Here is a 27,457-nt window from a genome sequence, read left to right as displayed (position 1 = left end):
AATAAGAAACTTCAGCTTACAAAAAACAAGGTGTAAAAAGAGTAAAGATTTACAAAAAAAAATCATAAAAAGATGATTTCCATTTCACACCCAAGGGATGAGCCCAGCCCTGGGAGCCATCAGCTGCTTCTGCCAGGGGAATCCAGCTGGGATGGAACTGGGATCCAAACTGGGATTGACTGGGGGAAACTGGGAGAGGAGCAGGAATGGGGCTGTGGGGAGGGGAAAGCTCTGGGTGCTGCAGAGCACTGAGTGTGGGGCTGGGCTGGCACAGGGAGCTGCTCACAGGTGTGACCTGCTCACTGTGCACAGTGCTGTGTGAGTTTAGAGTCACTCACATTTCACAGTGGCTCTGTGATTTACTCCCAGGTTGTGATTTACTCACACATTCCACAGGGGTTCTGTGATTTGTTTCCTCCCAGGTTCCTCAGTGGCTCTGAGTCACTCCCAGCTGTCCCAATGGCTTCTCGTTCTGTGGATGTTTTCCCAGTCTGGAGTTTGTCCCCAGGTGTGGGGACAGCAGTGCTCTGTGCCCCCCTCCCCCAAAAATCCTCACCCTATTCCCATAAAAACCCCAAAATAAAACCATGGGAAAAATCTGATTTAAAACTGCTGAAAAATCCAGAAAAAAATCTGATTTTAAACCACTGGAAAAATCCTGAAAAATCTGATTTAGAACCACGAGGAAAATCTGAGCTCCAGGAGGTTTTTCAAATACCTTGTCCTGCTCCCATCCCAGCTCTGCTCCCATCCCTGCTCTGATCCCATCCCAGCTCTGATCCCATCCCAGCTCTGATCCCATTCCTGCTCTGATCCCATTCCTGCTCTGATCCCATCCCTGCTCTGATCCCATCCCAGCTCTGATCCCATCCCAGCTCTGATCCCATCCCTGCCCTGATCCCATCCCAGCTCTGATCCCATCCCAGCTCTGATCCCATCCCAGCTCTGATCCCATTCCTGCCCTGATCCCATCCCTGCCCTGATCCCATCCCTGCCCTGATCCCATCCCAGCTCTGATCCCATCCCAGCTCTGATCCCATCCCAGCTCTGATCCCATCCCAGCTGATCCCATTCCTGCCCTGATCCCATCCCTGCCCTGCTCCCATCCCAGCTGATCCCATCCCTGCCCTGATCCCATCCCTGCCCTGATCCCATTCCTGCTCTGATCCCATCCCTGCCCTGATCCCATCCCAGCTCTGATCCCATCCCAGCTCTGATCCCATCCCTGCCCTGATCCCATCCCTGCCCTGATCCCATCCCAGCTCTGATCCCATTCCTGCCCTGATCCCATCCCAGCTGATCCCATTCCTGCCCTGATCCCATCCCTGCCCTGATCCCATCCCAGCTCTGATCCCATCCCAGCTCTGATCCCATTCCTGCTCCAACCCCACTCCTGCTCCCATCCCACTCCTGCTCTGATCCCATTCCTGCTCCAATCCCATTCCTGCAGTTTTCCCCACAAAGAAGGGGAAGATTAACACCAAAAGTTCCCAGAAGCAGCTGGGAGTGTTTTCCCCTGATGGGAATGTCAGTCTTGTGTCCTTGTCACTGGTTTTGGGTGGCAAAAACCTGAGCTTGGAGTTGTTTTTCTGGCATTCCTGCTTTGTCCTGCAGCGTTCTCTGAGTGTAGAAGAGGATGTAGGCCTGGGTCTTGCACACCTCCTCCACACTACATACATTCAGCTTGGAGTCATTGCAGTGCACCCAAAAACCTGGGAAAAAGGGGAAAAAAAAAGCTCTTAGCTGAAGCAGCATCTCTTTGGATTTTGGAACTGCTCACAGGAAATATCCACAGGAGAAAAGACATTTTCCTCTAACCTGGAAAACGGTTTTGGTATAATTTTAAAATTTTTTTTGTGCTTTAGAAATATATCAAATCTTCATTTAATCAGCCCTAAAGCTCAATTAGGCAGCCAGAAATTCCCTGGGGCCAGGCAATTTGTGCAGGCAGGAAGGCAGAGCCCATCCTGATCCAGCTGCTGGGATCTCCCAGCCCCCTGCGGATGTTATTCATGAATAGTTCCTGTTTTTCCAGCCTCAAAACACTTTCTGTTCATCTCCTCAAGCCTGAGGATCCTGAGCAAACCCAGCTGCAGCAGCTCCATGGAGCAGCTCTGAAATGCAGAATGAGAAATTCACACCATTCCCTGACCAAAAAAAGACAAAAAAGAAAAGGAATACAAGGAATTCCACATCATCCCTGGAGCTTCAGAGGAAACTGCACCTTCTCCAGGAGCACTGCTCCAGCTGAACCACATCTGCCCCTGCAGGAGGATGCAGCCACCATTGAATGGGACTGTGCCAACACCCTGACTGACTGACGGGTGTCAGCTTGGATTCTGACTCTGGCAGGGTTGGGATTGTTCTGTGTAATACTGCATTTCTATTTGAATTTTCCTAGTAAAGAACTGCTATTCCTAATTCCCATCTCTCTGCCTGAGAGCCCTTTAATTTCCAAATGCTAATAATTAGGAGGAGGGGCGGGGCTGGCCGCGCACGCACCTCCCTCGGTGTTGTAGCAGTAGGCGGTGTAGTGGCCCGAGCCGAAGCCCTTGCCATGGTGCATCACCACGGCCGACAGGTCGTAGACGCAGCTCCCGGCGGCGCCCAGCGAGGGCAGGCGGTCCCGGCAGCAGTAGGGCTCCATGTCCAGCACCTGCTCGAACAGCACGTGCACCCCGATCTTCTCGCGGTGGTTGCGCTCAGACCACCTGTGGACACGGACACTCAGGGGGGTGGCACCCCAAAACTGACTGCGGGCACACAGGGACACTCAGGGGGGTGGCACCCCAAAACTGACTGCAGGCACTCAGGGGACACTCAGGGGACTGGCACCCCAAAACTGACTGCAGGCACACAGGGGACACCAAACCCTGGGTTGGCACCCCAAAACTGACTGCAGACACACAGGGACACTCGGGGGGCTGGCACCCCAAAACTGACTGCAGGCACTCAGGGGGGCTGGCACCCCAAAACTGACTGCAGACAGGGACACTCAGGGGGGCTGGCACCCCAAAACTGACTGCAGACACTTAGGGGGGCTGGCACCCCAAAACTGACTGCAGGCACTCAGGGGACACCAAACCCGGGGCTGGCACCCCAAAACTGACTGCAGGCACTCAGGGACACTCAGGGGGGCTGGCACCCCAAAACTGACTGCAGGCACACAGGGGACACCAAACCCTGGGCTGGCACCCCAAAACTGACTGCAGGCACACAGGGACACTCAGGGGGGCTGGCACCCCAAAACTGACTGCAGGCACACAGGGGACATCTAACCCTGGCCTGGCACCCCAAAACCCCCTGCAGACACCCCCACACTGCTGCTGATAGCTGGGCTCTCCTGACATTGAAGGGTTTGGTTTCAGGTTAAGGATACTCCCTCCTACCACTGAAGGTTTTTATCTTAGGTGGGGTCTTGCCCTGCCATTGAAGGTTTTTATTTTAGCTGAGGTCTCTCCCTGCCATTGAAGGTTTTTATTTTAGCTGAGGTCTCTCCCTGCCATTGAAGGTTTTTATTTTAGCTGAGGTCTCTCCCTGCCATTGAAGGTTTTTATTTTAGCTGAGGTCTCTCCCTGCCATTGAAGGTTTTTATTTGAGGTGGGGTATCCCTTTCCCATTGAAGGTTTTTATTTTAGCTGAGGTCTCCTTCTGCCACTGAGGGTTTTTGTTATAGGTGAGGTGTCCCTTTGCCATTGAAGATTTTTATTTTAGGTGGGGTCTCTTCCTACCATCAGTGATTTTTATTTTATGTGGGGTGTACCTTTGCCATTGAAAGTTTTTGTTTTAGGTGAGGTCTCCCTTTGCCATTTAAGGCTTTTATTTTAGGTGGGGTCTCCTCCTACCATCACTGATTTTTGTTTTATGTAGGGTGTTTTGTTTTATATGAGGTGGGGGTCTCCCTTTGCCATTTAAAGTTTTTATTTTAGATGGGGTGTCTCCCTGCCATTAAGAATTTTTATCTTAGGTGAGGTGCCCCACTGCCACTGATGGTTTTTATTTTAGATGGGGTCTCCTCCTTTCACTGATCATTTTTATTTTAAGTGGGGTTTCCTTCTGCCACTGAGGGTTTGTGTTTCACCATTGTTATTTTTTCTTTTAGGTGGGATATCTTTGAGCCAGATTTCTCCTCTGACCACCTTTAAAATCCTCAGTTCTACCAACAAACACCCCTCACACCCACCCTGACCACTTGAAAAACTTCTCCTAATATTTTGAGCTTTTTTTGCTTTCTATTCAACAACAAAGAAATGAAGAAATTAATATTCACCAATATTCACCTGTGGCAGAAAACCCCCTGCAAACAGGCAAGGAGAGGAACTTTCACCAATCTGCTGGCTCAGAATTTCCACAGCTGCTTTTAGCAGGAATTGAGGGAAGTTAAAGGCTCCAATTTTGGTCATTTTTTTCCCCAAAACTTTGGGGTTCAGTGCCTCACCTGAAGCGTTTAAGGTGCAGCCGGAGGACCTGAGGTAGTCTGTAGATCAGCAACTGCTTTTTAGCTTCACTCAGAACAAGAGGTTTGGGAGAAGATTTTCGCCTTTTACCTGCCCAAAAAAACCCCAAAAAACCCCCAATGCAAAGATTATTAACATCCTATTAATTCCCCAAAAAGAACAACCAGCACAGGTTCAATTTTTTTTTTTTTTTTTTTTCCCCCAGCCACAGGAATAAACATTTCTGAATTCCTCCAGAACTTCTGTGGGGATCTAAACTCTCCTTTCTCCTCATCACCTCTGAAAACATCAAGAATATTGAGCCAAAGATATCCTGGGCTGCAGCATTTCCAGCAGGTGAATTCCAGCTCACAAATATTCAATGTTTTATTCTCTCTGCTGCTTTAAGCCTCTCATAGAAGAGCATTAAAAAAATGCTCTTTTTACATCATCACAGGTAAAAAGTGACATGTGAGAGAGGTAAAAAGTGACATGTAAGAGCCCAAAAATGACATGCAGGGTCAAAAATGGCACATTAGAGGCAAAAAATGGCACAGCAGGGCCAAAAACTGATATGACAGAGGGAAAAATTGGAATAATCTGCCCAGGGAGGTGGTGGAGTCACCATCCCTGGATGAGTTTAAAAAAGCCTGGATGTGGCTCTCAGTGCCATGGGTTAGTTGAGGTATTGGGGCAGGGGTTGGATTCAATCTTGGAGGTCTCTTCTAACCCAAAATTCTGTGAATTCTCTGAAAAACTGGCATGTGAGAGCCCAAAAATGATAAAGCCAGGAAACAGAAGCAGGCAGGGAAAGGAGATTTGTCACCCCAATGCACAATGCAGGTGTCCCTGGCAGGGACAGGGACAGGGATGGACACAGGGACAGGGACAAGGATGGGGACAGGGACAGGGATGGACACAGGGACAGGGAGAAGGACAAGGATGGGGACAGGGACAGGGATGGAGACAGGGACAGGGACATGGAAGAGGGACAGGGACAGGACAGGGATAGAGAGAGGGACAGGGACAAGGATGGGGACGGGGACAAGGATGGTGACAGGGACAGGGACAGGGAGAAGGACAAGGATGGGGACAGGGACAAGGATGGATGGGAGAGGGATAGGGAGAGGGAGAGGGGCAGAGAATGGAAGAGGGACAGGGACAGGGTGAAGGACAGAGACATGGACACGGACAGGGATTGGACAGGGACAAGGACAGGGACAGGGACAGGGACAGGGACGGGGACAGGGACAAGGCCAGGGCCAGTGGCACTCACTGTTGCACTGGTCACAGGCGTAGATCCTGCCCTCCAGGGCCTCTGTCTCGGTGAACTTGGCCAGCATCTCGGTGAGCAGGCACTCAGCCTGGCCCAGGGGCAGCAGGCCCCTCTCCAGGGAGTGGTAACGCTCGGGGAACTCCAGGGACAGGTCCCAGAAAGGCTCCACCGTGTTGGATTTGTAGTTGCACGTCCTGCAGGTGACCTGCAGGGGACACAGGGAGGGACACCCAGCTGCGTTTCCCAGCTCCTCAGGATCCTCCAAACCCTTCCCAGCTCCTCAGGATCCTTCAAACACTTCCCCAGCTCCTCAGGATCCTCCAAAACCTTCCCCTCAGGATTCTCCAAACCCTTCCCAGCTCCTCAGGATCCTTCAAACACTTCCCCAGCTCCTCAGGATCCTCCAAACCCTTCCCAGCTCCTCCAAAACCTTCCCCTCAGGATTCTCCAAACCCTTCCCAGCTCCTTCAGGATTTCTCCAGATCCCCCCTCCCAGTGTGGGAATTGCACTAGGTGGGATTTTGGGGTGTCTGTGCAGATCCAGGGGTTGTATTTGATTCCTGTGGGTCCCTTCCAGCTCAGAATATTCTATAATTCCATAGAACTCTATATTATATAATTCTATAATTCTGAACCACAACTTCAGGCATCTCTTTCCTGCAATCCAAAAGCTTTAACTGGAAAAATCCACCTTTTAATCTCTGACATGACATGCACAAAGTCCTAAAAATTGCTGAGCTCAGTAGCTGGGGGCAGGGTGACAGAAATTTTCCTGACAACAAACAGAGAACACATTTTGTGTCTGATCTTGCAAACCACCAGTTCTGCTCCTGTTTCATTTCTCCTGGAAAGCACTTTGCTTTTTTTTTTTTGGAGCTGGGACTTCCAAAATGTCTGGGGGATTTTGGGGTCTTGCCTTTTGGGGAATAAAATATTTCCAGCTGAGGAAAAAGAGACCAAACAGCACCACAGGCACTTTCACCTCCTACAGGAACCTTTTTTCAGTGTTTCTTGTGTTGGCAAAATAAAAATTGTCACAAAGATCTTGTCCAGAGGTTCATCATGTTCTTCCCAGGCACAGAAACAACACCAGAAAGGGGCAAAAAAATGCAAAGGTATCTTAAAAACACATTGAAATCCTAAAAGGAGGGAGGGGCTCTGTGTTTGTGCAGGTGATAGATGGAAAGGACTCTATAATGAGAAATGAGTTATAAAGTAGGTATGCATTTATTTAGTGTTGAGGTGCATGGGGAGAGCTTTTTTTAAAGCATGTACATTGAAATTTTACAATATTAATTTATTTATTTTCTAAAACTGAGGCATTCCTCAATTCCTCATCTCCCAGGTTTCACCCAGAAGTGGCACTTTCAGCTAAAATTCTGATTTTGTGCTGAATGTGACAAGGATGGAAATGGTGGCACCTGCACAGTAACCCAAGGGATTTTCCCCTCAGCTCCTAAGACTCCTAAATGGGATCCTCAAGATGCAGAGCTGCAAGGAAAAACAATTCCATACCTGACTGAGCAGCTGCCCGTGGAAAATGGTGTTGACCACCTTGAGGACCTGCTTGGTGAGTTTCCTCTGCGAGAAGGGGATGAGGATCCTGCGCCGGGTGCCCTCGGACTCGAGCTCCTGCTGCACCTTGTCCAGCAGCTCGCACAGGAACTCCTGCGCGTCCTGCTGGTCGTAGCCGCGGAAGGCGGGGATCAGGCTCCACACCGAGTGCAGCATGGCGAAGGGGGACACCAGGGCCCACCTGCCTGACCACATCACCCTGAACAGGGTGTGCAGCTCGTGGCACAGGGAGATGTGCTTGGAGCTGGGCTCCTTGGGCTGGATCAGCTCCAGGCTGCGGCTGATGGAGGAGCCCCCCCCGTTCAAGCCGGCTGGAGACGATCCCACCCTGTCGGGCTTCCCTGGCTCGTTAGCAGCAGCCCCGTTTGCCGGTTTGCCAGGCATCCTCGCCCTGCCATTCACAGTTTTAGCTAAAAGTTCTTCTGTTTCACAGAGATCAAGAGTCAAGAAACATTCTCTGAACTTCTGGAGGTGGCTGAGCACCTGCAGGATGGAGTTCATGTAGCAGGTGTTGCCCAGGTTCCTCAGCCCCGTCACCCCGGGCGTCATCAGCGGCTGGCGCCGGATGGAGTAGAACTGCTTCAACCTGCTGCTCTGCACCTGCCTTGAGGTAGGGGAAGCTGTGGCCACCTCCCTGAATTTCCTTGGGATCAAGCTCTCCCTGTGCACGTGGGACAGCAGCCTGGCGCTTTTCCTCGGGGGAGTGTTGGCCAACTCCTCCAGGAGCTGCCTCTTCATCTCCCGCCGCCGCTGCCGAGCCGCCTCCTTCTTCTTCTCCAGCTCCTCCAGCTGCTGTTTCTCCCTCAATTTCAGCTGTCCCCGGGAGCTCCTGTGGAACCAGGTGCGCAGAGCCCTCGCCAGCAGGGCCTGGCGCCGGTGCCACAGCGCTGTCAGCATCTGGGACTGGCCCTGGGGGCTCCTCCTCCTGCAGCCGTCCTCGCCCAGCGCCGTGGAGCGCAGCGTCCTCCCGCCGCGCTGCCCCTTGATGGCCGACAGCGAGCTCCTGAGCAGCTTCAGGTCCCCCTCGGGGTTGTCATTCAGCACATAATCCTGGCACAGGTAGCAGAAGACGTAGAGCTCGTGCACCTCCATGGCCAGGGGGTGGCGGCTCTCCTGGAAGTGCCTCAGCGCGTGCTCCTCGATGTAGCGGCCGCAGGCCACGTGCGAGCACTTGAGGCAGGCCCAGAGCGACTCCGTGGTGTGGCAATCCACGCAGTGCCACTTCTGCGGGTTCAGGATCGAGTGGTCCTGCGCCAGTCGGAGCCGCCCCACATGTTTGCATCGATCCATGGCTCACAGGAGGCAGCACTGCTCCCACCTCGGGGGGAAACACAAGGAAAAGGGTTTTAGAGATGTGACATGCACTTGAAAACTTGTTGTAGGGTCATGGGATATCAAATCTGGCTCCTAATCCTGCACAGCACACCCCAAATTCCTCACATTGAATCTATCCATGGCTCACAGGAGGCAGCACTGCTCCCAGCTCGGGGGAAACACAAGGAAAAGGGTTTTAAAGCTCTGACATGAATTTGAAACCTTGCTGTAGGGTCATGGGATATCCTGAGTTGGAGTTATCAAATCTGGCTCCTAATCCTGCACAGCACACCCCAAATTCCTCACATTTGTATCTATCCTCACAGGAGGCAGCACTGCTCCCACCTCGGGGGGAAACACAAGGAAAAGGGTTTTAAAGTTCTGACATGAATTTGAAACCTTGTAGTAGGGTCATGGGATATCCTAAATTGGAGTTATCAAATCTGGCTCCTAATCCTGCACAGCACACCCCAAATTCCTCACATTGAATCTATCCGTGGCTCACAGGAGGCAGCACTGCTCCCAGCTCGGGGGAAACACAAGGAAAAGGGTTTTAGAGATGTGACGTGTATCACAAGGGTTATTGGAAGTGGGCCTGATTGTAAGGGGGCCAAAAGAATTATCAGATCAGACTCTAGTCCTGCACAGCACACCCCAAATTCACCACATTTGTATCTCCATGTTTCACAGGAGGTGTCGCTGCTCCCACCTTGGTGGTGGGGGGAAAGAAGAGGGAAAACAGTTTCAGAGCTGTGACACACATTTGAAATGTCGTTGTAGGGTCATGGGATATCCTGAGTTGGAGTTATCAAATCTGGCTCCTAATCCTGCACAGCACACCCCAAATTCCTCACATTGTATCTATCCTCACAGGAGGCAGCACTGCTCCCACCTCGGGGGGAAACACAAGGAAAAGGATTTTAAATCTGTGACATGTGTTTGAAATGTCATTGTAGGGTCATGGGATACACTGAGTTGGAGTTACCAAATCTGATTCCTAATCCTGCACAGCACACCCCAAATTCCCCACGTTTGTATCTATCCATGGCTCACAGGAGGTGCTGCTGCTCCAATCTATGCAGGCAAAGAACACAAGGAAAAGGATTTTTGAGCTGTGACACGCATTTGAAATCTTTTTGTAGGGTTATGGGATATCCTGAGTTGGAATTATCAAATCTGACTCCTGGCCCTGCACAGCACACCCCAAATTTCCCACATTTGCATCTATCCATATCCCACAGGAGGTGTCACTGCTCTACAGAGGCAAAGAACACAAGGAAAAGGATTTTAGTGCTGTGACACACATTTGAAATCTTTCTCTGAGTTTATGAGATATCCTGATTAAAGGTGGCCAAAAGGATCATCAGATTTGACTCCTGGCCCTGCACAGCACACCCCAAATTCCTCACATTTCCATCCTCATCTTCCAATTACAGCTTCAGCTAATGAAGTCCCCAGATTTTCTGTCCCAAACTCACTTTTGTTTAAATCTCTCAGGGCCTTGACTGCCAGGCCTGGAGAGGAATTGTTTTGTCAAAATGGGAAACTGTGCATGGAGTTTAGAGTTTACACTGAAGAATTACAGGGTTATAAATGTATAAAAAATAGAAAATTCCCAGCCAGAGCTCCCAGGTTACTCACACACATCCCTTCCTCCTCCAGGCCACGTCCCGGGCCCCCAGCAGCCCCATCTCCCACAAATCCTGCAGAACTGAACTCCTGGGAACTCCTCACTGCCAGGCAGCCTCAGAGCCCTGCAGAGAGAGCAAAAATATCCTGGTGATGCACAGAAACCAACAGTGAAAGGCTGGCAGGAGCATCATTAACCCCTGAGTGCACAACTCATTTATTGCAGAAATAATTCTCTGGAATTACCCCCAAATTCTCAGATATTGAGACACATCACACACAAAATTCCATTCCTTTTCATTATCTTTCATTTATTTATTTATTTTTCTTTTTTAGCAGGCTGTAAAAATCTGATCACATGGATTCATGGTGAGGTTTTTGTAGTGGATGACCCAACATATGGCAGAGGGGAAAAAATGGGAGTGAAAAAAAAAAAAAACAGGAGGAAAAACGTGCCCCATCCTGTGATCACTTGGATTTTTGGCTGCTTTGGTTGCTTTTGGTGAGAGACAGGGGGAGGAGAAAGGGAAAGATTAAAAAAAAAAAAAAAAAAAAAAAAAAAAAAAAAGCTGTGCTGAGTTAAATTTCATTTCTAGGTGGTTTTTTAAACAATAAAAAGGAAGCAAAAAAAAGGAGCTGGCAGGTGCAAAGTGCAACAAAATAAGATTCAGAGAAGAGGAAAAACATGGGGAAAATGAGAAAAAATAGAGGGAGAAAGTGGGATACCAGATCTGAATTAAGTTTGTTACACATGGACCTGACACACAGAATATGTGGTTAAAACATCATTTTATGAGGTGCAAAGTTTAACATTTGCCAAAGCTCTGAGGGTGAAGGAAATGCATTTTTAGTGGCCCCAACTGATGCAAGTTTGATTTAATCACCACCTTTATCACAGTTATTGCTGTTGAGGATGGAATCTCTTGGAGGAAAATCAAAACTCTTCAGTTCTTTCTCCTGGACTCCACTTCAGCACCCAAAGAACCTTTTGAGTTTTTTATTTAAACCAGCTCAGGAATTCCCACATTTCCCTTGGGCTGGGCTCATTCCCTCCCAAATCCCAGGAAAGGATTTTAATTCCTCACTTAAACAAAGGATTGATTTGATATTTTTTTTATTTATTTTTTTAAATCCAAGTTGGAAAAATCCCTTCCTTGAGCTTTTTTTTTTTTTTTTTTTTGTTTTTTTTTCCTTCTCTTTCCTCTTAATTTTCCTCCTCAGGTGTGGATACACAAATTGTGGCAGAATCCTGGGCAGAAATTCCAGTTTGCAGGAGTGCAGACACTGTGGTAACACTGACAGCCTTCATTTACATAAAAGAATACTAATTATGTTGTATCATCAACATCTGTGATTCTGCTCACTGCCATATGCGACAGTGGGGGGGATTTAACCCTTCAGCCTCCCCAGAACACCAGATTTGTACTTTGGAACAAAAAATGACCCTGAAAAACATAATTTTGTAGGGATTAATCAAACAGCTGGATGCTCACAAGCTCTGTGAAATCTCAGCATGAAAAATTTTTTAAAAATGTTGAATTTCTCCCCAATTCCCAAGGAGGAAGAGTTGCTGGGTATCAGGAAATCAGTCCCACAGCAGATCCAGGGAATTATTAAAAAAAAAACCAAACAAACAGATTAAGGAATCATGTTTGACAATGCAGCAGATAAATCAGCAGCCTTTTGTCAACTGCTTTGGATTTTTCTGTGCAGGATCAGGAGATTTCCTGCTTGGAAAAGGGAAGAGATTCCAAACACCTCAGCTGACAAAGCAGCTTTGTTATGTGGAAATTCAGGAATTCTCAGCAAAAAAGCACCTCTGATGCTGCATTTGGTGTCCCCCACCTGCTCCTCTTTAGGTACCCACAGATAATTCCTGCAAAAATCCAAGTCAGAATTCCATGTGCACCAAAGTCAGGGAAAAATTCTGTTTATTTAACCCCAAAGCACTTGAATGAGAGGATTTTCCTGGAAAGTGAAGCTTCTCCACCCAACTGAATCCTTCACATTCAGGATTTCTCTTGCTGACTCATATTTTTTACTCTTTCCATTAAAAAAAAAAAAAAAAAAATTTGGAATCAACTCTCACATGTTCCAAATGCAGCTGGAGGTCCAGAGTGAAATAAATTTCACAGAATGAAATAAATCTCACAGAGTGAAATAAATCTCACAGAGTGAAATAAATCTCACAGAGTGAAATAAATCCCTGGAAATGCTGGCACAGGACTAAGGAGAGTTTTCCTCTCTTGAACACTTTTGCCACAATCTGCAGCTCTCAATGGGAATTCCAAGGCTGGGATTAAAGGAGAGCAGAGTTTGTGAGTCAGGAGATGTAAACACAGGCACGAGGTGAGGGGAAAACAAACCTGGCAGAGATCACAGGGCTGGAACTGCCCCAGAAATCCCAAATTGATGCTCTGGATGATGAGCAACACCAAAATTTAAGGATGGGCTGGAAACACCTTGGAAAAAAAACACTCAGAGCTCTGCTCTTTGTAATTATCAGGTTTTAACTCCTGGGTTTGCATTTTTTTATTTTCCATAAGGAATGTCTATAAAATTCTTCCTTTTCTCACCTGCTTAGATCTCTTCCAGAGAAGGGTCAGGGAAGGAAAAGAGGGAAAAGAATCACTTGAAGCACTGCAATCCACTAAAGATGAGTCAAACTGAAATAAAATAGCCCAAAATAGCTCAGCTAATCACATTTTCAAGCCTATCTGAAAACTTTTCACCTTGTAAATCACTTTAACACTGGGGCAAACCCCAGTTTGTTGCTTGGCATGGCTGAGAATTCTAGAAAAAAAAAAAAAATCCACAGTGAGATGCTCTAAGAGCTCCCAGAACCAAATGCAGCAGGAACAATTTGGCTGCTGCCCCTAAAAATGGTCACAAGAAACCAGCCAAGCTCATTCTGCTCCTTTGTGCCATTGTTGCACGTTTGGAACCTGATTAAAGCCATCTGCAGGCATCTGGTGACAGCAGCTACTTTCTTTTTCTAAATAAATCTGTAAAAAGACAAAAAAATAAAAAAAAAAATAAAATAAAACAATTCAAGGGCCAAGAGAGGTGCTGGATGTTCAACCCTGGAATGCTGCTGCTTTTATTTGTCCAAAAGGTGGTTCCAGAATAAATAAAAGCGCACAAAGTCCTGGGAATCTTCTGCCAGGACAGGTGGGAAGCTCAGATTGAAGGATTTTTTTTCACTCATTCCTTCCCCTTCTCCTGGGAATGGCAGGAGTGAAGCACAGAACCATTGGGAATTGGTGACATATTAAATAAAGCACATTTGCCTTTTTTTTTTTTTTTTAAACCATTTTTTTTGCAGCACTTTGGGAAAAATATCCTTGGATATTCTTGGTTTCCATCAAAATTTTGTAAGGAATAGATAGAATTTGGTCAAATTATAGAGACAGGACTGAAAGAGGGAAGGTTTTGTTGGATATTGGGAAGGAATTGTGCCTGGGAGGGGCTGGGATGGAATTCCCAAAGAAGCTGTGGCTGCTCCATCCCTGGAAGTGTCCAAGGCCAGGCTGGAACAACCTGGGACAGGAGAAAATGTCCCTGCCCTGGCTGAGCTTTAAGATCCCTTCCCCAAACCATTCAGGGATTTTATGGAATAGGATTCAAAATCATATTCCAATAGATCACTTTTGATGTGGAACTCTTCAATTTCTGCTGCAATCACTCCAAAATGGAAAGCTGGGGATATCAGAGAGATCTCCAAGAATTCTATATTTATTTTTTTTTTAATTTATTTTCTTTTCCCCTGGTTGTTTTCACCTCCCAGTTTGTCAGGCACCAATTATTGAACCAGATGTGCAAATGCAAATTTGTAATGTGAGCTGCTGTTCCTGGGGAATTGGTGGAGCTGCACTCCCCAAAAATCACCTCCCTCTGCTTTTCCTGGTGAATTCCAAGCAGGCAGAGGAGGCATCAAATTCTTTTTGGCTTGGTTGGGTGAGAAATTTATGACTCCACCAAAAACCTCTTCCAAGAGCTGGAATTCCAACTCCACACAAAGGGCTGCACATGTGTCTTCTATTCACATTCCTTCCCCATGAAGATCCTTGGGAATGGAGAAGGGTTTGGAAATAATCATGGAAAAGGCAAAGAGGAGGTAAAATCCTTCAGTCCACAAAGGGAAGAGTGGTTGTGTGTTTGCACTGCCATGTGAGTTGAAAGCTGTTAAAATTTCAAGTGTTTTTAAAGGTGAAATTTGAATATTCTTATTGAGCCAAGCTCAGTTTCTCATTGGAGAAATGAATAAAAGTGACTGAAACCTCAAGTAGCTCTATTTTTAATTTTCACCTCTTGATTTCAGATTTAAAACTCCATTTCCAGGTGAAATATTGGCTATACATTCCTTAGAGTCACTGAAAATAAATAAACAAAATCCACATGCTACAGATCACTGAAAAGGTGGGAATTTCTATTTAATGACCCCAGATGTTAAAAAGCATTGTTAAAATACTATTTATGACATAGATCACAGCTTTCTAAAAGTTAATTTCTTAATTAATCCCCTTTCCATCCAGATTTTTTATTTTTGGGATGGCTTTTGGAAGGGTCAATTTAGGAAATGCAGATCTGGGCATTAAAACAATTCCCAGTGTTCCAGAAAAATTCCAGTCCTCCTGGAAGTCTAAAGGGAAAGAATTCCCAGCAATTCCTGCAGGAACTCACAGCAATTCCTGCAGGAACTCACAGCAATTCCTGATGGAACTCACAGCAATTCCTGATGGAACTCACAGCAATTCCCTGATGGAACTCACAGCAATTCCTGCAGGAACTCACAGCAATTCCCTGCAGGAACTCACAGCAATTCCTGCTGGAACTCACAGCAATTCCTGCTGGAACTCACAGCAATTCCTGCAGGAACTCACAGCAATTCCTGCAGGAACTCACAGCAATTCCTGCTGGAACTCACAGCAATTCCTGCTGGAACTCACAGCAATTCCTGCTGGAACTCACAGCAATTCCTGCTGGAACTCACAGCAATTCCTGCAGGAACTCACAGCAATTCCTGCAGGAACTCACAGCAATTCCTGATGGAACTCACAGCAATTCCTGATGGAACTCACAGCAATTCCTGCTGGAACTCACAGCAATTCCTGATGGAACTCACAGCAATTCCTGATGGAACTCACAGCAATTCCTGATGGAACTCACAGCAAATCCTGATGGAACTCACAGCAATTCCTGCAGGAACTCACAGCAATTTCTGATGGAACTCACAGCAATTCCTGATGGAACTCACAGCAATTCCTCTGGAACTCACAGCAATTCCTGCTGGAACTCACAGCAATTCCTGATGGAACTCACAGCAATTCCTGATGGAACTCACAGCAATTCCTGCTGGAACTCACAGCAATTCCTGATGGAACTCACAGCAATTCCTGCTGGAACTCACAGCAATTCCTGATGGAACTCACAGCAATTCCTGATGGAACTCACAGCAATTCCTGCAGGAACTCACAGCAATTCCTGCTGGAACTCACAGCAATTCCTGCTGGAACTCACAGCAATTCCTGCAGGAACTCACAGCAATTCCTGATGGAACTCACAGCAATTCCTGATGGAACTCACAGCAATTCCTGCTGGAACTCACAGCAATTCCCTGCTGAACTCACAGCAATTCCTGATGGAACTCACAGCAATTCCTGCAGGAACTCACAGCAATTCCTGCAGGAACTCACAGCAATTCCTGATGGAACTCACAGCAATTCCTGCAGGAACTCACAGCAATTCCTGATAGAACTCACAGCAATTCCTGATGGAACTCACAGCAATTCCCTGCAGGAACTCACAGCAATTCCTGCTGGAACTCACAGCAATCCCTGCAGGAACTCACAGCAATTCCTGCTGGAACTCACAGCAATTCCTGCAGGAACTCACAGCAATTCCTGCAGGAACTCACAGCAATTCCCTGCAGGAACTCACAGCAATTCCCTGCAGGAACTCACAGCAATTCCTGATGGAACTCACAGCAATTCCTGATGGAACTCACAGCAATTCCTGATGGAACTCACAGCAATTCCTTCTGGAACTCACAGCAATTCCCTGATGGAACTCACAGCAATTCCCTGATGGAACTCACAGCAATTCCTGATGGAACTCACAGCAATTCCTGATGGAACTCACAGCAATTCCTGATGGAACTCACAGCAATCCCTGCAGGAACTCACAGCAATTCCTGCAGGAACTCACAGCAATTCCTGATGGAACTCACAGCAATTCCTGATGGACCTCACAGCAATTCCTGCTGGAACTCACAGCAATTCCTGCTGGAACTCACAGCAATTCCTGATGGAACTCACAGCAATTCCTCCTGGAACTCACAGCAATTCCTGATGGAACTCACAGCAATTCCCTGATGGAACTCACAGCAATTCCTGATGGAACTCACAGCAATTCCTGCAGGAACTCACAGCAATTCCTGATGGAACTCACAGCAATTCCCTGATGGAACTCACAGCAATTCCTGCAGGAACTCACAGCAATTCCTGCAGGAACTCACAGCAATTCCTGATGGAACTCACAGCAATTCCTGCAGGAACTCACAGCAATTCCTGCAGGAACCCACAGCAATTCCTGCTGGAATTCAAAGCAATTCCCTGCTGGAATTCCCAGCAATTCCTGCTGAAATTCACAGCAATTCCCTTCCTCTTCCATCTGGAGAAGCCTGAAGCAATTACAGCAAAACCACTCAATTGGAATTATCAGCCTGGAGCAGGAAAAAATAAAATAAAGCAGAATTAAGAACAGGCTGAGAGCTGATTCTGACTGACAAAAAGTTCTAATTTCACTTTACAACCAGTTTGGCACAACCCAGGAATTCCCAAAGAATTCTGTGTCAACAGCAGAGGGTGTTGTCCCAAATCTTCAAGTTTTCCACCCAAACCTCCCTCCTGGAACAGCTCAGTTAGAGCTGGCAGGAAAGGAGCTTTAAAGGCACAAAATCAGCAGCAACAACTCCAAATCTGTTGGAAATTCACTTTTTTTGTGCCCCTCATGCCCAAACCGTGGGGATTCACACCAAACTCAGCGATCCTGCTCCAGGGACAGGTTAAACCAATCACCCCAAGGTGACAAAGCAGGGCAGAGATCAGCAGCCTTCCCTCACATTCCCACTTTTCCTGTTTTATCATTCTTTTAAATCACAGCCAGACACACAAATCCTGACATTTTCCAGCCTGCAGGAAACATTTTTGCTTTTCCCCACACTCTTGAATCATTATGATCCTGCTCAGCACATCCCATTTATCACCAATCACCAATCCATGGCTGAGGTTCACAGCAACAGTCCACAGATTATGGATTAAAACCATCAAAAATCAGGAAATTGGAGTAGGAAAATGCTAATCTAACCCCATCCAGCTTCCCAATAACAAAATCCATCATTTTGGACTTCATCACCTTAAAAATCTTTTCCACTTTTAACAACTCCATGATTGCAAAGGCAGAGCTGGTTACATCCTGAGCACCTCCAGCATTGCCAAAGCTGATGAATTTTGTCTCAAAACCTTGGGAATTTCAATGAAATAACCCCAAACCCCTCTGTGGCACGGGGATGAGGTGAAGTTTGGCAGCTCCAGCTCCTGTGGCTGCAGCAGGGATGCAGGAGCAGAGGAATCCCAGGCTCTGGCAGCATCTCTTTGTGCCAGACACAAAGAGGGATTACAGCACTTGCTGAGTTCTGGCAGCTCTTCTGCTGCTCTTTTGGGAATAAAACTCAGATCTATCCTGGGGAAATCTGCTGGATTAGGGAAAAAATCATGCCAGGAGAAGATCCTGGGGTCAGAGCCATCCCTGAGGCAATAAAACCCAGACTCTGTCCCCAGGCACAAGGAACAGAGCATTAAAAAGGAGAATACAATTCCACAGGCTGGAATTCCCACTCCTTCAGACAAAAATAAACTGGGTTTTGACACAAAAATACTGGGTTTTGACAGCCCTCTCCATCACCTGCTTTGATTTCACTTGCCAATCAAATATTTGGGGGGTTTAATCCCAAAGGAGTGAGGGAGAAGAGAAGAAAATTTTCTGCGGGTTTTACAACAGCAGAAAATTTCCTCTGGGTTTTGTGACAGCAGAAAATTTTTGCAACAGCAGAAATTTTTCTCTGGGTTTTGTAAAAACAGAAAATTTTCTCTGGGTTTTACTACAGCAGAAAATTTTCTCTGGGTTTTATGACAGCAGAAAATTTTCTCTGGGTTTTATAAATGCTGTCAATTGTAAAAATGAATAAATCACAGCTGTTTATCCAATTGATCCAAGCACAGCGAGGATTTTGGGGTTTTTGATTTGTCTGCCCAGCAAACCCTCAATGGGATTTCTGCACAGGATCCATAGAAATTCCCACATTCCCATATGGAGAGTGCTGCTGTGTGCCCAGATCTGGGAACAGAAAAATCTCTGAGCCCTCCACTGCGACCCTGGGGCTCCACCAAGGGCTTCTGTGTTTTCTTGCCAACAAAGAATTAAGGGATTTACACATCCTCTTCCCCTGCTCAGCTGCTGGGCCTGGCTGGTGCTGGGAGAATCCCATCCCAGCTATAAATCCCTGCTCTTCCTCAGTGGCCAAACAGAGCTGAAAATAAAACTAAAATTTGTGTTTTCAGCCCCAGCATCACTCAAGTGCTTCTGTTTTTTGGTACAAAATGAAGAATTTAATTTGATCAAATCTACCTTTCCTTGCCATTTCAGAATTATTCCTGATTGGCATATTAGGAATCCTGCTCTGGCTGAAATCCCCTTTTTTTTTTTCCTGAATTGCAGGATGTGAGTGGTGCCTTTGTGCTGCCCACAAGCTGAGGTCAGGAGCAGGACCCCGATTTGTGAACTCTCAGGTTGTTAATCTTCCTTAAGAACTGCAGATCAGGCCAAGCCCCATTCTGCAGCATCTGTTATTTTAATAAATTATCCTCCTAAGAGGTTAAAGTTCATCCCTTCAATTTGTCCTGAGATGAAACAACAACAGGACAAGGAGAGTAAAAAAAGGGAGAGGTGAATTTGGGTTTGATGCCACAAAAGTTGCTCCTAAACCTTCCCAATTTTGGGATAAATAAAATATTTCCTTCCTTATTCTGACTCATTTCCACATCACCCAAACCAGCAGCTCCAACCATCCTGAGAAGTGAAGAAAAAGAGCAGAACAAATTCCAAAGGAGATTTTTTTTTTTTTTCCCTTTTTGAAAGCCACTTGCTGTTTCCACTCTCCACCATGAATATTTTATTTCCTCCAAATAAAACTTTGGTGAGCAAGATCTTCATCCCTGCTCTGATTCAGGTGAATTAACTATTCTTAGTTAAATAGATTTGCTTCTAGTCTTAGTCTGATGAGAGATTAACTCCTGACTGGTGGGATTATGGATTTACCTCTGGAAATAAATCACTTTTGAATCTGAGTTATAGCTATTAGTTCTTCCCAGCTCAGCTGAACAGCTTTTGTGTTTTTGAAATAATGATTAAACATCATTAAATCCAAGCTCAGGGCTCTTTCTAACAACTCCAAGGAATAAACAGCTCATTTCAGGTTTTTTTTTAAAGAATAGCAGAGTTTTAAATGGATTTTTTTTTTTCAGCATAATTAATGGCATTCTAAATCTAGAATGTTTGTCCTTAAAATTAAAACATGTTTTTTTGTGCTTGTGAGGTTTGAAAGGACATAACCCTCACTTATCAACCTCCTCTTCCCACATGATATTACCATTATTTTTCTCCAGCTGCAGAAGACAAAAAAAAATTCACAGAATCACAGAACATCCTCAAAAATATCAGGGAAATCCAAATCCTGACTTCTATAAAGCAACCATCAGACATTTAAACACTGTTAAATGAAACATGAAATATTCCAAATATGACACCAGAAGAAGCCACTGAGAGGAATCACAAGAACAAAATAAAAATAACCTGGAAATACCATGGGAGGTCACTGGATGCTAAAATCCAGGAGTGAAACCCCCTCATCTTCAATTAAGTTTTTTTTTTAAATAACCCAAATTTCAGTTAATTCATCTTCAAGCAGCCCTTTGAGCAAGTCACTATATCTGAATTATTTAATTTCTCACTGTTAATGACTTGAAAACCTTCAAACATCCAGAATCAGGCTGTGCTGTTCAGTTCTACCAACACACACAAATATATATTAAAAAAAATAAAATATAGATATTAAAATATATCCCTGGATTTGTGTAACTCAATCCTCACACCCAGAACTCTGATAAATCCCCACAGTGACTACAAATGCAAACAAAATTAATCAATAAAACTCCTCATTCCATGAGTTACATCTGAGGGGGTGGGAAGGGAGGTTTTCAAGCCCAATTTTATTTTTTGAAGTTCAGTGCATGAAGAAATTATTTGACTCTGGAGGATCCCAACAAAGAATTTATATAAAAATATAGTAATAAGATAATGCTCAAGGTAGGAGCCAACAAAAAGAATATTTTCTTCACACACAGCACTTGTTATTTAACCTGCAGCACAAGGTGCAGTTCTAAATTCCTGAATAATTCTGAAATTCCTGGAGAATTCCAGAGCTGGAATGGTTTCAGCACATCCAAATAAAGGATTTATAGGAATGACAGGATGAGGGGGATGGATTTAAACTGTCAGGGAACAGGTTTAGATTGGAAATTTGGGAAAAATTCTTCAATGTGGAATGGGGGAGACCTTGGCACAGGGAATTGTGGCTGCCCCATCCCTGGAAGTGTCCAAGGGCAGCTGGGATGGGATTGGGGATGCTGGAAATTGTCCCAGCCCATGGATGAGCTTTAAGGTCCCTCCCAATCCAAACCAGTCTGGGATTTTGAGATTTGATACCAAAAAATCCCCACAAAAACAAACAAAACAAAACAAAACAAAACAAAACAAAAAAAAAACAAAAAACAAAACAAAACAAAAAAAACAAAACAAAACAAAAAAAACCCAAAAAACTACTTTTCACTGGGAATAAGGGATGGGATGGATTTCATTTGCTTTTCACTGGGAACAGGGATGGGATGGGTTTGATTTTCACAGGGAATAAGGGATGAGATGAGTTTGCCTTTCACATGGAATGAGGGATGGGATGGATTTGATTTTCACTGGGAATATGGGATGGGATCAGTTTGTCCTTCAATGGGAAAAGGGATGGGATGCATTTGATTTTCACTGGTAATAAAGGATGGGATGCATTAGCTTTTCACTGGGAAAAGGGATGGATTTGGTGTTCATTAGGAATAAGGGATGGGATGGATTTGATTTTCACAGGGAATAAGGGATGGGATCAGTTTGTCCTTCAGTGGGAAAAGGGATGGGATGGATTTGACTTTTACTGGGAATAAGGGATGGGATGAGTTGATTTTCACAGGGAATAAGGGATGGGATGAGTTTGATTTTCACAGGGAATATGGGATGGGATGGATTTGATTTTCACAGGGAAAAAGGGATGGGATGGATTTGATTTTCACTGGGAAAAGGGACAGGAGCTGTGCTGACTGTGCCTTATTCAGCTCAGCTGATCCCCTACACAACACCTCAATGCAGAGCCACCTCTGTGGCCCATAACTCCTGGTTTGATCTTCCATGGTTTGCCTGAAAAGTGAAGAAATGCACTAAAGCTTTGCTGTAGTAAATTGGTATTTTGAAAGAAAAAAACCAAACCCCATCCCTGGCTGTGCCCAGAGGAGGAAAATCAGGTTTGTTTCCTTGTAAAATCCAAGTTCTTCAGCAATTCCAGCCTTCTGGGGGGATCCCTGTGCTTTTTCCTTGGTTATTTCAGTGCCAAACTCCCCAAAACTGCTGCTAAAACACCTCCTTAGTCAGAATTTTTTCTTTAAATAATCCATTTGTCACGACTGCCACGTTCCACCAGACACATTTCAGAGGAACTTGGAGCTGTCACATCCCTGGATTCCAGCTCTCTGTCTCCATTTGGAAAAGCAGCAGAAAGCTGAATTAGAGAGACTGAGCAAAGTGGGAGCACCAGGAAAGCTCCTGGTTTTCTGATATTTTTTTATTTCCTCAGCAAAGCCAGACTTCTGATTGAATTACAACAAAATTAGCTAATTAAAGGAACTCACCCAGTGAGTGCTCTTTCAGAAATCTCAAGGTATGTCCCAGCAATTTGCTGTTTTCTGAGGGATTTCAGCTGATTTGTCACCAGCTGGAGGTGTAACAGCTCACGTGCTCCTCATTATCATCTTGCAAGCTAAAAGCTCATTAACAACAATTAGGAAAAAAAATATAAACTTGGCAGCTTTGTGTTATTTTCTGCCTCCTACAGACACTCCTTAATGCTGCTGCAAAAATGGATTTTCTTCCTTTCATGCCCAGCAGAACAGTGGGGTTTAATCTGAATTTTCCTCACTGCACCAGGATATCAATTAAAGCAAATAAACAAATAATCAGCTTCAGTTCAGCTAAAATTCCATCCCAAAGACACCAGCAAAGGGCAGAATCTCACCTCCAGTTGTACCTCCTCTCCCTTTTAATCTGTTTTGTTTCCTGGGCTGTTCTGGCTGCTCTGTGCTGGAATTCCCTGGCTCACCTGATCCATCTTTGAGCTAAAATCTCCTAAAACTCCAAAGTGAAGAGCATTTGTGGGCACACAGGGAAACATCAACCAACAACTGAGATATTCTCAGCTCTGAATGGGATTTTAAAATCATTTCTGTTCAATGATTTGGATTTGCTCAGCACCCTTAGGAGCAAAGACTCATTAAGGGTTTCACACTAATGAGCATTTTCTTTCTTTCTTTCTCTGGAATTCAAGGGGGGCTTTTTTCTAGACTAGAGCTTGGGGTGAAAGGGTTTGGGAAAGGAGAAGGGATTGGGAAAAGTGAAAAGGTTTGGGAAGAGTGAAAGGGTTTGGGAAAGGAGAAGGGATTGGGAAAGGGAAGAGGTTTGGGAAGGGTGAAAGGGTTTTGGGAAATTTGAAAGGGTTTTGGGAAAGGTGAAAGGGTTTGGGAAAGGTGAAGGGGGTTTGGGAAAGGTGAAAGGATTGGGAAAAGGGAAGGGGTTTGGGAAAGGAAAAGGGGTTTGAAAAGGGTCAAAGATTTTGGAAAAGGTGAAAAAGTTTTGGGAAAGGTGAAAGGGTTTGTGAAAACTGAAGGAGTTTTGGGAAAGGAAAAGGAGTTTGGGAAAAGTGAAAGGATTGGGAAAAGTGAAAGGGGTTTGGAAGGGTGAAGAGGTTTTGGAAAAGGTGAAAGGGTTTGGGAAAGGCGAAAGGGTTTTGGGAAAGGTGAAAGGGTTTTGGAAAAGGTGAAAGGATTGGGAAAAGTGAAAGGGGTTTGGAAGGGTGAAGGGTTTTGGGAAAGGTGAAAGATTTTGGAAAAGGTGAAAGGGTTTTGGGAAAGGAAAAGAGGTTTTGGGAAAGATGAAAGGGTTTGGGAAAAGTGAAAAGGTTTTGGGAAAAGGGGCTGGGAATGGAGAAGGGATTGGGAAAACTGAAGGGGTTTGAGAAGGGTGAAAGATTTTGGGAAAGGTGAAAGGGGTTTGGGAAGGGTCAAAAATTTTGGGAAAGGTGAAAGGGTTTTGGGAAAAGTGAAGGGGTTTGGGAAGGGTGAAAGATTTTGGGAAAGGTGAAGGGTTTTGAGAAGGGTGAAAGGATTTATGAATATCAGGCTGCTGAGATAAAAACATCTCCCATGGTTTCATTCCCCACAGGGAAAAAGAAAAAGCCCCAGCAACAAACCCAACCCTTGATGAAATATTCAAGCTGAAAACCACAAAGGTTCTTAAACAAAGTGAGAAAACTTCTCATTCTCACCAGAGAGGATTCCTGCAGCAAATAAAGGAACAACCCCATCTTCCCATTCCTGCTGCCCTCAACCACTGCCCCCACTTACAGGCAAAGTTCTCAGACAACTTATTTAGTATTTCTCTGTTTATTTATAATAATTTTAAACCAAACTCCTCAGTTTTGTTTTGCCTCAGAGCTGGGAAACTTCAGAGAACCTTTCACACTTCCTCAAAGCTAAAAACACTCAGGAAGGAATCCACACTTACACACCAGCAGTTGAGTTTTGTGGTACTCTTTAGAATTTCGTGGTATTTTGAATTATTTCTATTTGTTAACTGTTCTAAATCAATCCATTAACATCTTCTGAGGGCTGAGAAAACACTGAATTTCACTTTATGAGTCCCAGCAGAAGCCCTGTGACATTTCAGTATTAAAACAGTTAACAAAGGGGAAAAAAAAGGCCAAGAAAAAAATCTAAAAGACATTTTCAATCCTTTATACTGAATAAACCACTTTTGGTGCTGAGAAAGTGCTTCTTGTCATGTGTTTGGAGGTGCTGAGACAACACAGGGCTGCTCAAAAATAATAATTAACAAGTGAGTGTGTTTTAGCACTGAGGAAAAACAACCTGCAGCGTGTGATGTGGGCAGAGCTGCAGCAGCCACCAGAAATCCTCTGGAAAAAAAAGACACCAGAAGCTGAATGTGCCTTTTTCTGTCCCCACTGAGCAATTGTCACCATTCTCTTCCCATCCCAAATGCTCCCCCCAGCCCCAGCACATGAGGCTGATCCCAAATTTCTCCATCCTCACAAGCCCTGGACCACATGGAGCTGGAATCTCGGCAGGAATTGCAGCAAGAGATTCCTTCCTAACAATCCTTGGACACACAACAGCCAAACAAATCCCCAGTTTGGGCTTTTTGCCTCTTTTCTAGCCCCTAACCCGTTGCATGTGTGACTATTGTCCAAGCCCTGCTCCTGAGCAAGAAAAAATTCTCTTGTAACAAACCCAAACTTGCACAAAACCCAGAATTATTCCATGCTGGAAAAAAATCTGCCAACTTCAAAACACTCTTTTCCACTTGGAGTCAGCTTGTATTCATGGGGAGAATGATCAGGGGAGGAATAAATGCACATTTATGGTTTGCTGAAAGCTCAGAGACATCAAATGCTGCTCACACTTGGCACATCACTCCCAAATATTTGCACCCAGCCCGCTCTCAAGGCAATTAAAAACACCAAATAAAACTCCAAACGTTTTTGTTGCCTTCTCTTTTTTGGGTTTTTAAACATCACCCAACCTCTCTGACCCTGGATAAACCACTGAGTGCAGCAGCCCAAGGTAGAGCAGCCAAATTTTGGTGAAAAATCCACACGGGGCAGCTCCCAACACTCATTTAATCCACACTGCTTGAGTTTTAAATTCATAATTCCACTGGTTTATCTCCAGCTGTCTTTCTCATCCTCATTCCCACATCCCATCCACATTTCCTCAGCTCTCAGCCCCCTCCCCAACCTCTTATTTTTGCTTCCACACCCCCTAAATCATCCCTTTCAACCCGCTGCTTTCTGCCTTTCTTCCTCACAAGAACAACCGGCTACAGCAGGAAAAATTCCCGCAGAAATCCATCGGTTTTCCCTGGAATCCCCACCTCTTTCCCTGTCCTCCACCAGCATCTTCCCCGAGGCAGCAGAGCGTGAAAGGACCAAATTTTGCATCGTTTCACACCAGGCGACTCCAGGCATCTCTCCCTGACTAAAAAAGTAAAGCAAAGAACTCCGCAAAGTAAAGACAACTTTCCTGCCTCCCAGCTCCAGGATTTTGGGATAACGGGATGATTTTCCCGACCCGCAGCTGTTTTGACACACAAGGATCAGGCTCCTTCCCTACCTAAAGCGATTACCGGGCGCTTTTCCCTAAAATTAGCAGCTTTTCCAGCGCTGGGTTCCCGTTTGTAGGGGTTGGCTTATCCCTAATTCGTGATTCCCGTGGTTCTCATGGCATTGGGACCCCCTTTGGAGGTTTAAAAATGGGGATTTTGGAGCAGTTTTGTTGACCCCGAGCCTCCCTCCCCGGCTCAAGTTCAGCTCTTTCCCCCTTTTGAGGACACGGATTTTTGGGGGTGGTTTTTTTTTTTTTTCCGAAATAAACACAAACCCGCAGCGATTCTCCCCCTTTTCGTGCCCTCTCCCCGCACGGAGGTTTAAGGGGAGTTTTTAAAGATTTTTTTTTTTTTTTTTTTTCTCCTTCCCAGCAAAGCCACGACCCCCAGCATCCCCTCACAGCTCTGGGAAACGGGCGGTGGAAATGGGGTTTGGGGGATTTTAGGAAAGGGCTCTTGAGGAGGATAAAGGGGGGTCTGGGGAGGTGGATGAGGGGGGGAATGTGGAGAGGGGAGGATGTTCCCTCAACAAAGGGAAAGTTGCGGAGCCGAGCCGAGCCCGGCGCGGGGGTCCCGCCCGCACACAAAGGCGGCGACCCCCGTGAGGGATGAGGGGGGGGGGTAACGGGGTCCGCCTCAGCCCCACAGCCGCACTATGGAGGGGGGGTCCCTTTGACGGGGGGGCACCAAAGACCCCTCCTCTCCTCCTCCTCAGCCCCCATATCCCCCCAGCCCTCTCTCCCTCTCTGTCCTCAGGAGGGGTCGCATCCCGTGTATCCCCCCCCACCTCCCCTTCGCCCCCCCGTCCCCTTTATTTACCGCCATCACCAGCACGCGCGAGCTGTCACCCAGCGCGAGACGCCCCGGCCGGCCACGCCCCCTCCCCGCCCATTGGCCGCCGCGCCCCGCCCCGCCTTTCCATTGGCTAGAACGCGCGTCGCTCAATGCCAACACCCGCCTCCCTCTCCGCCGCTTACGCCAATTGCGTAGCGCGGCACACAGGCTAAGACCGCGGGTATTTACTTTGTTTGCGTAGCGTACGCACCCCGCTGGCGTAGCGTACGCCGCGGCGGGCAGAGCGGCGGCGGGGCGTACGGAATCTGCGCAGCCGGCAGGGGGCGCTGTTCAATGGGCGCCGAGGGGGGCGGGCCGGCGCGGGTTCGAGTCCCGCCCCCGCCTGTGACGTACCGGGCTTTGTGAATCGCGGGGCCGAAGTTCGGTTGAGGCACGGGAGGGTAAATAAGGGTGTCTCGGAGACAAAGAGGCTCTTAAAGGGGCGGCGCGGGGGCCCCCGAGGGGGTGGCGTGGGGCGGGAGGTACCCCACGGGCGCGCTGAGGTGATGGGGGTGCTGAGGCGATGGGGGGGGCGCTCCCCGCGGGGCCCCTGAGGTAATGGGGGGCACGGGGGGGAGGCTGGGAGGGCTTGGAGATGGATATGGAGATCCTGAGGCGATGAAGGGGCACCCCAGGAGAGCCCTGGGGTGAGGGAAGGGCTAAGGGAGTTCTGAGGTGGTGAAAACCCTGAGGGGATTGGGGGGACACCTTAAAGGGTCCTTGAGGTGATGGGGGATCAAGGGGGAGGTTATGGGAAATCCCAAAATGAGGTGATGGGAGGGCC

The 27,457-nt window shown here is 46.5% G+C and overlaps 1 protein-coding gene across 1 annotated transcript; it reads right to left on the bottom strand.

Moving 5' to 3' along the window:
• Positions 1-31: 31 nt before the first annotated feature.
• Positions 32-26,709, bottom strand: USP49 (ubiquitin specific peptidase 49). The gene is made up of 7 exons (XM_056511464.1): positions 26,659-26,709; positions 10,243-10,355; positions 7,228-8,605; positions 5,713-5,917; positions 4,439-4,547; positions 2,503-2,711; positions 32-1,712 (listed from the first exon to the last, which is right to left on the bottom strand). Exons 3-7 carry the CDS (start codon positions 8,575-8,577, stop codon positions 1,546-1,548), a joined length of 2,040 nt encoding a protein of 679 aa, XP_056367439.1. The 5' UTR covers positions 8,578-8,605; positions 10,243-10,355; positions 26,659-26,709; the 3' UTR covers positions 32-1,545.
• Between the last annotated feature and the right edge of the window lie 748 nt (positions 26,710-27,457).

Source organism: Oenanthe melanoleuca, chromosome 26, assembly GCF_029582105.1.
Source record: "Oenanthe melanoleuca isolate GR-GAL-2019-014 chromosome 26, OMel1.0, whole genome shotgun sequence".
Taxonomy (NCBI): Eukaryota; Metazoa; Chordata; class Aves; order Passeriformes; family Muscicapidae; genus Oenanthe; species Oenanthe melanoleuca.
The sequence above is the reverse complement of the archived record's forward strand: the minus strand, read 5'-3'. Positions and strand labels throughout refer to the sequence as shown.

Excerpts from the sequence above, each read along its gene's own strand:
- USP49 (XM_056511464.1), bottom strand. The coding sequence starts at position 8,577 with ATGGATCGATGCAAACATGTGGGGCGGCTCCGACTGGCGCAGGACCAC. Across the intron at positions 5,918-7,227 it reads ACGGGCAGCTGCTCAGTCAG|GTCACCTGCAGGACGTGCAA; the intron begins GTATGGAATTGT and ends TGTCCCCTGCAG. Across the intron at positions 4,548-5,712 it reads CGCCTGTGACCAGTGCAACA|GTAAAAGGCGAAAATCTTCT; the intron begins GTGAGTGCCACT and ends TTTTTTGGGCAG.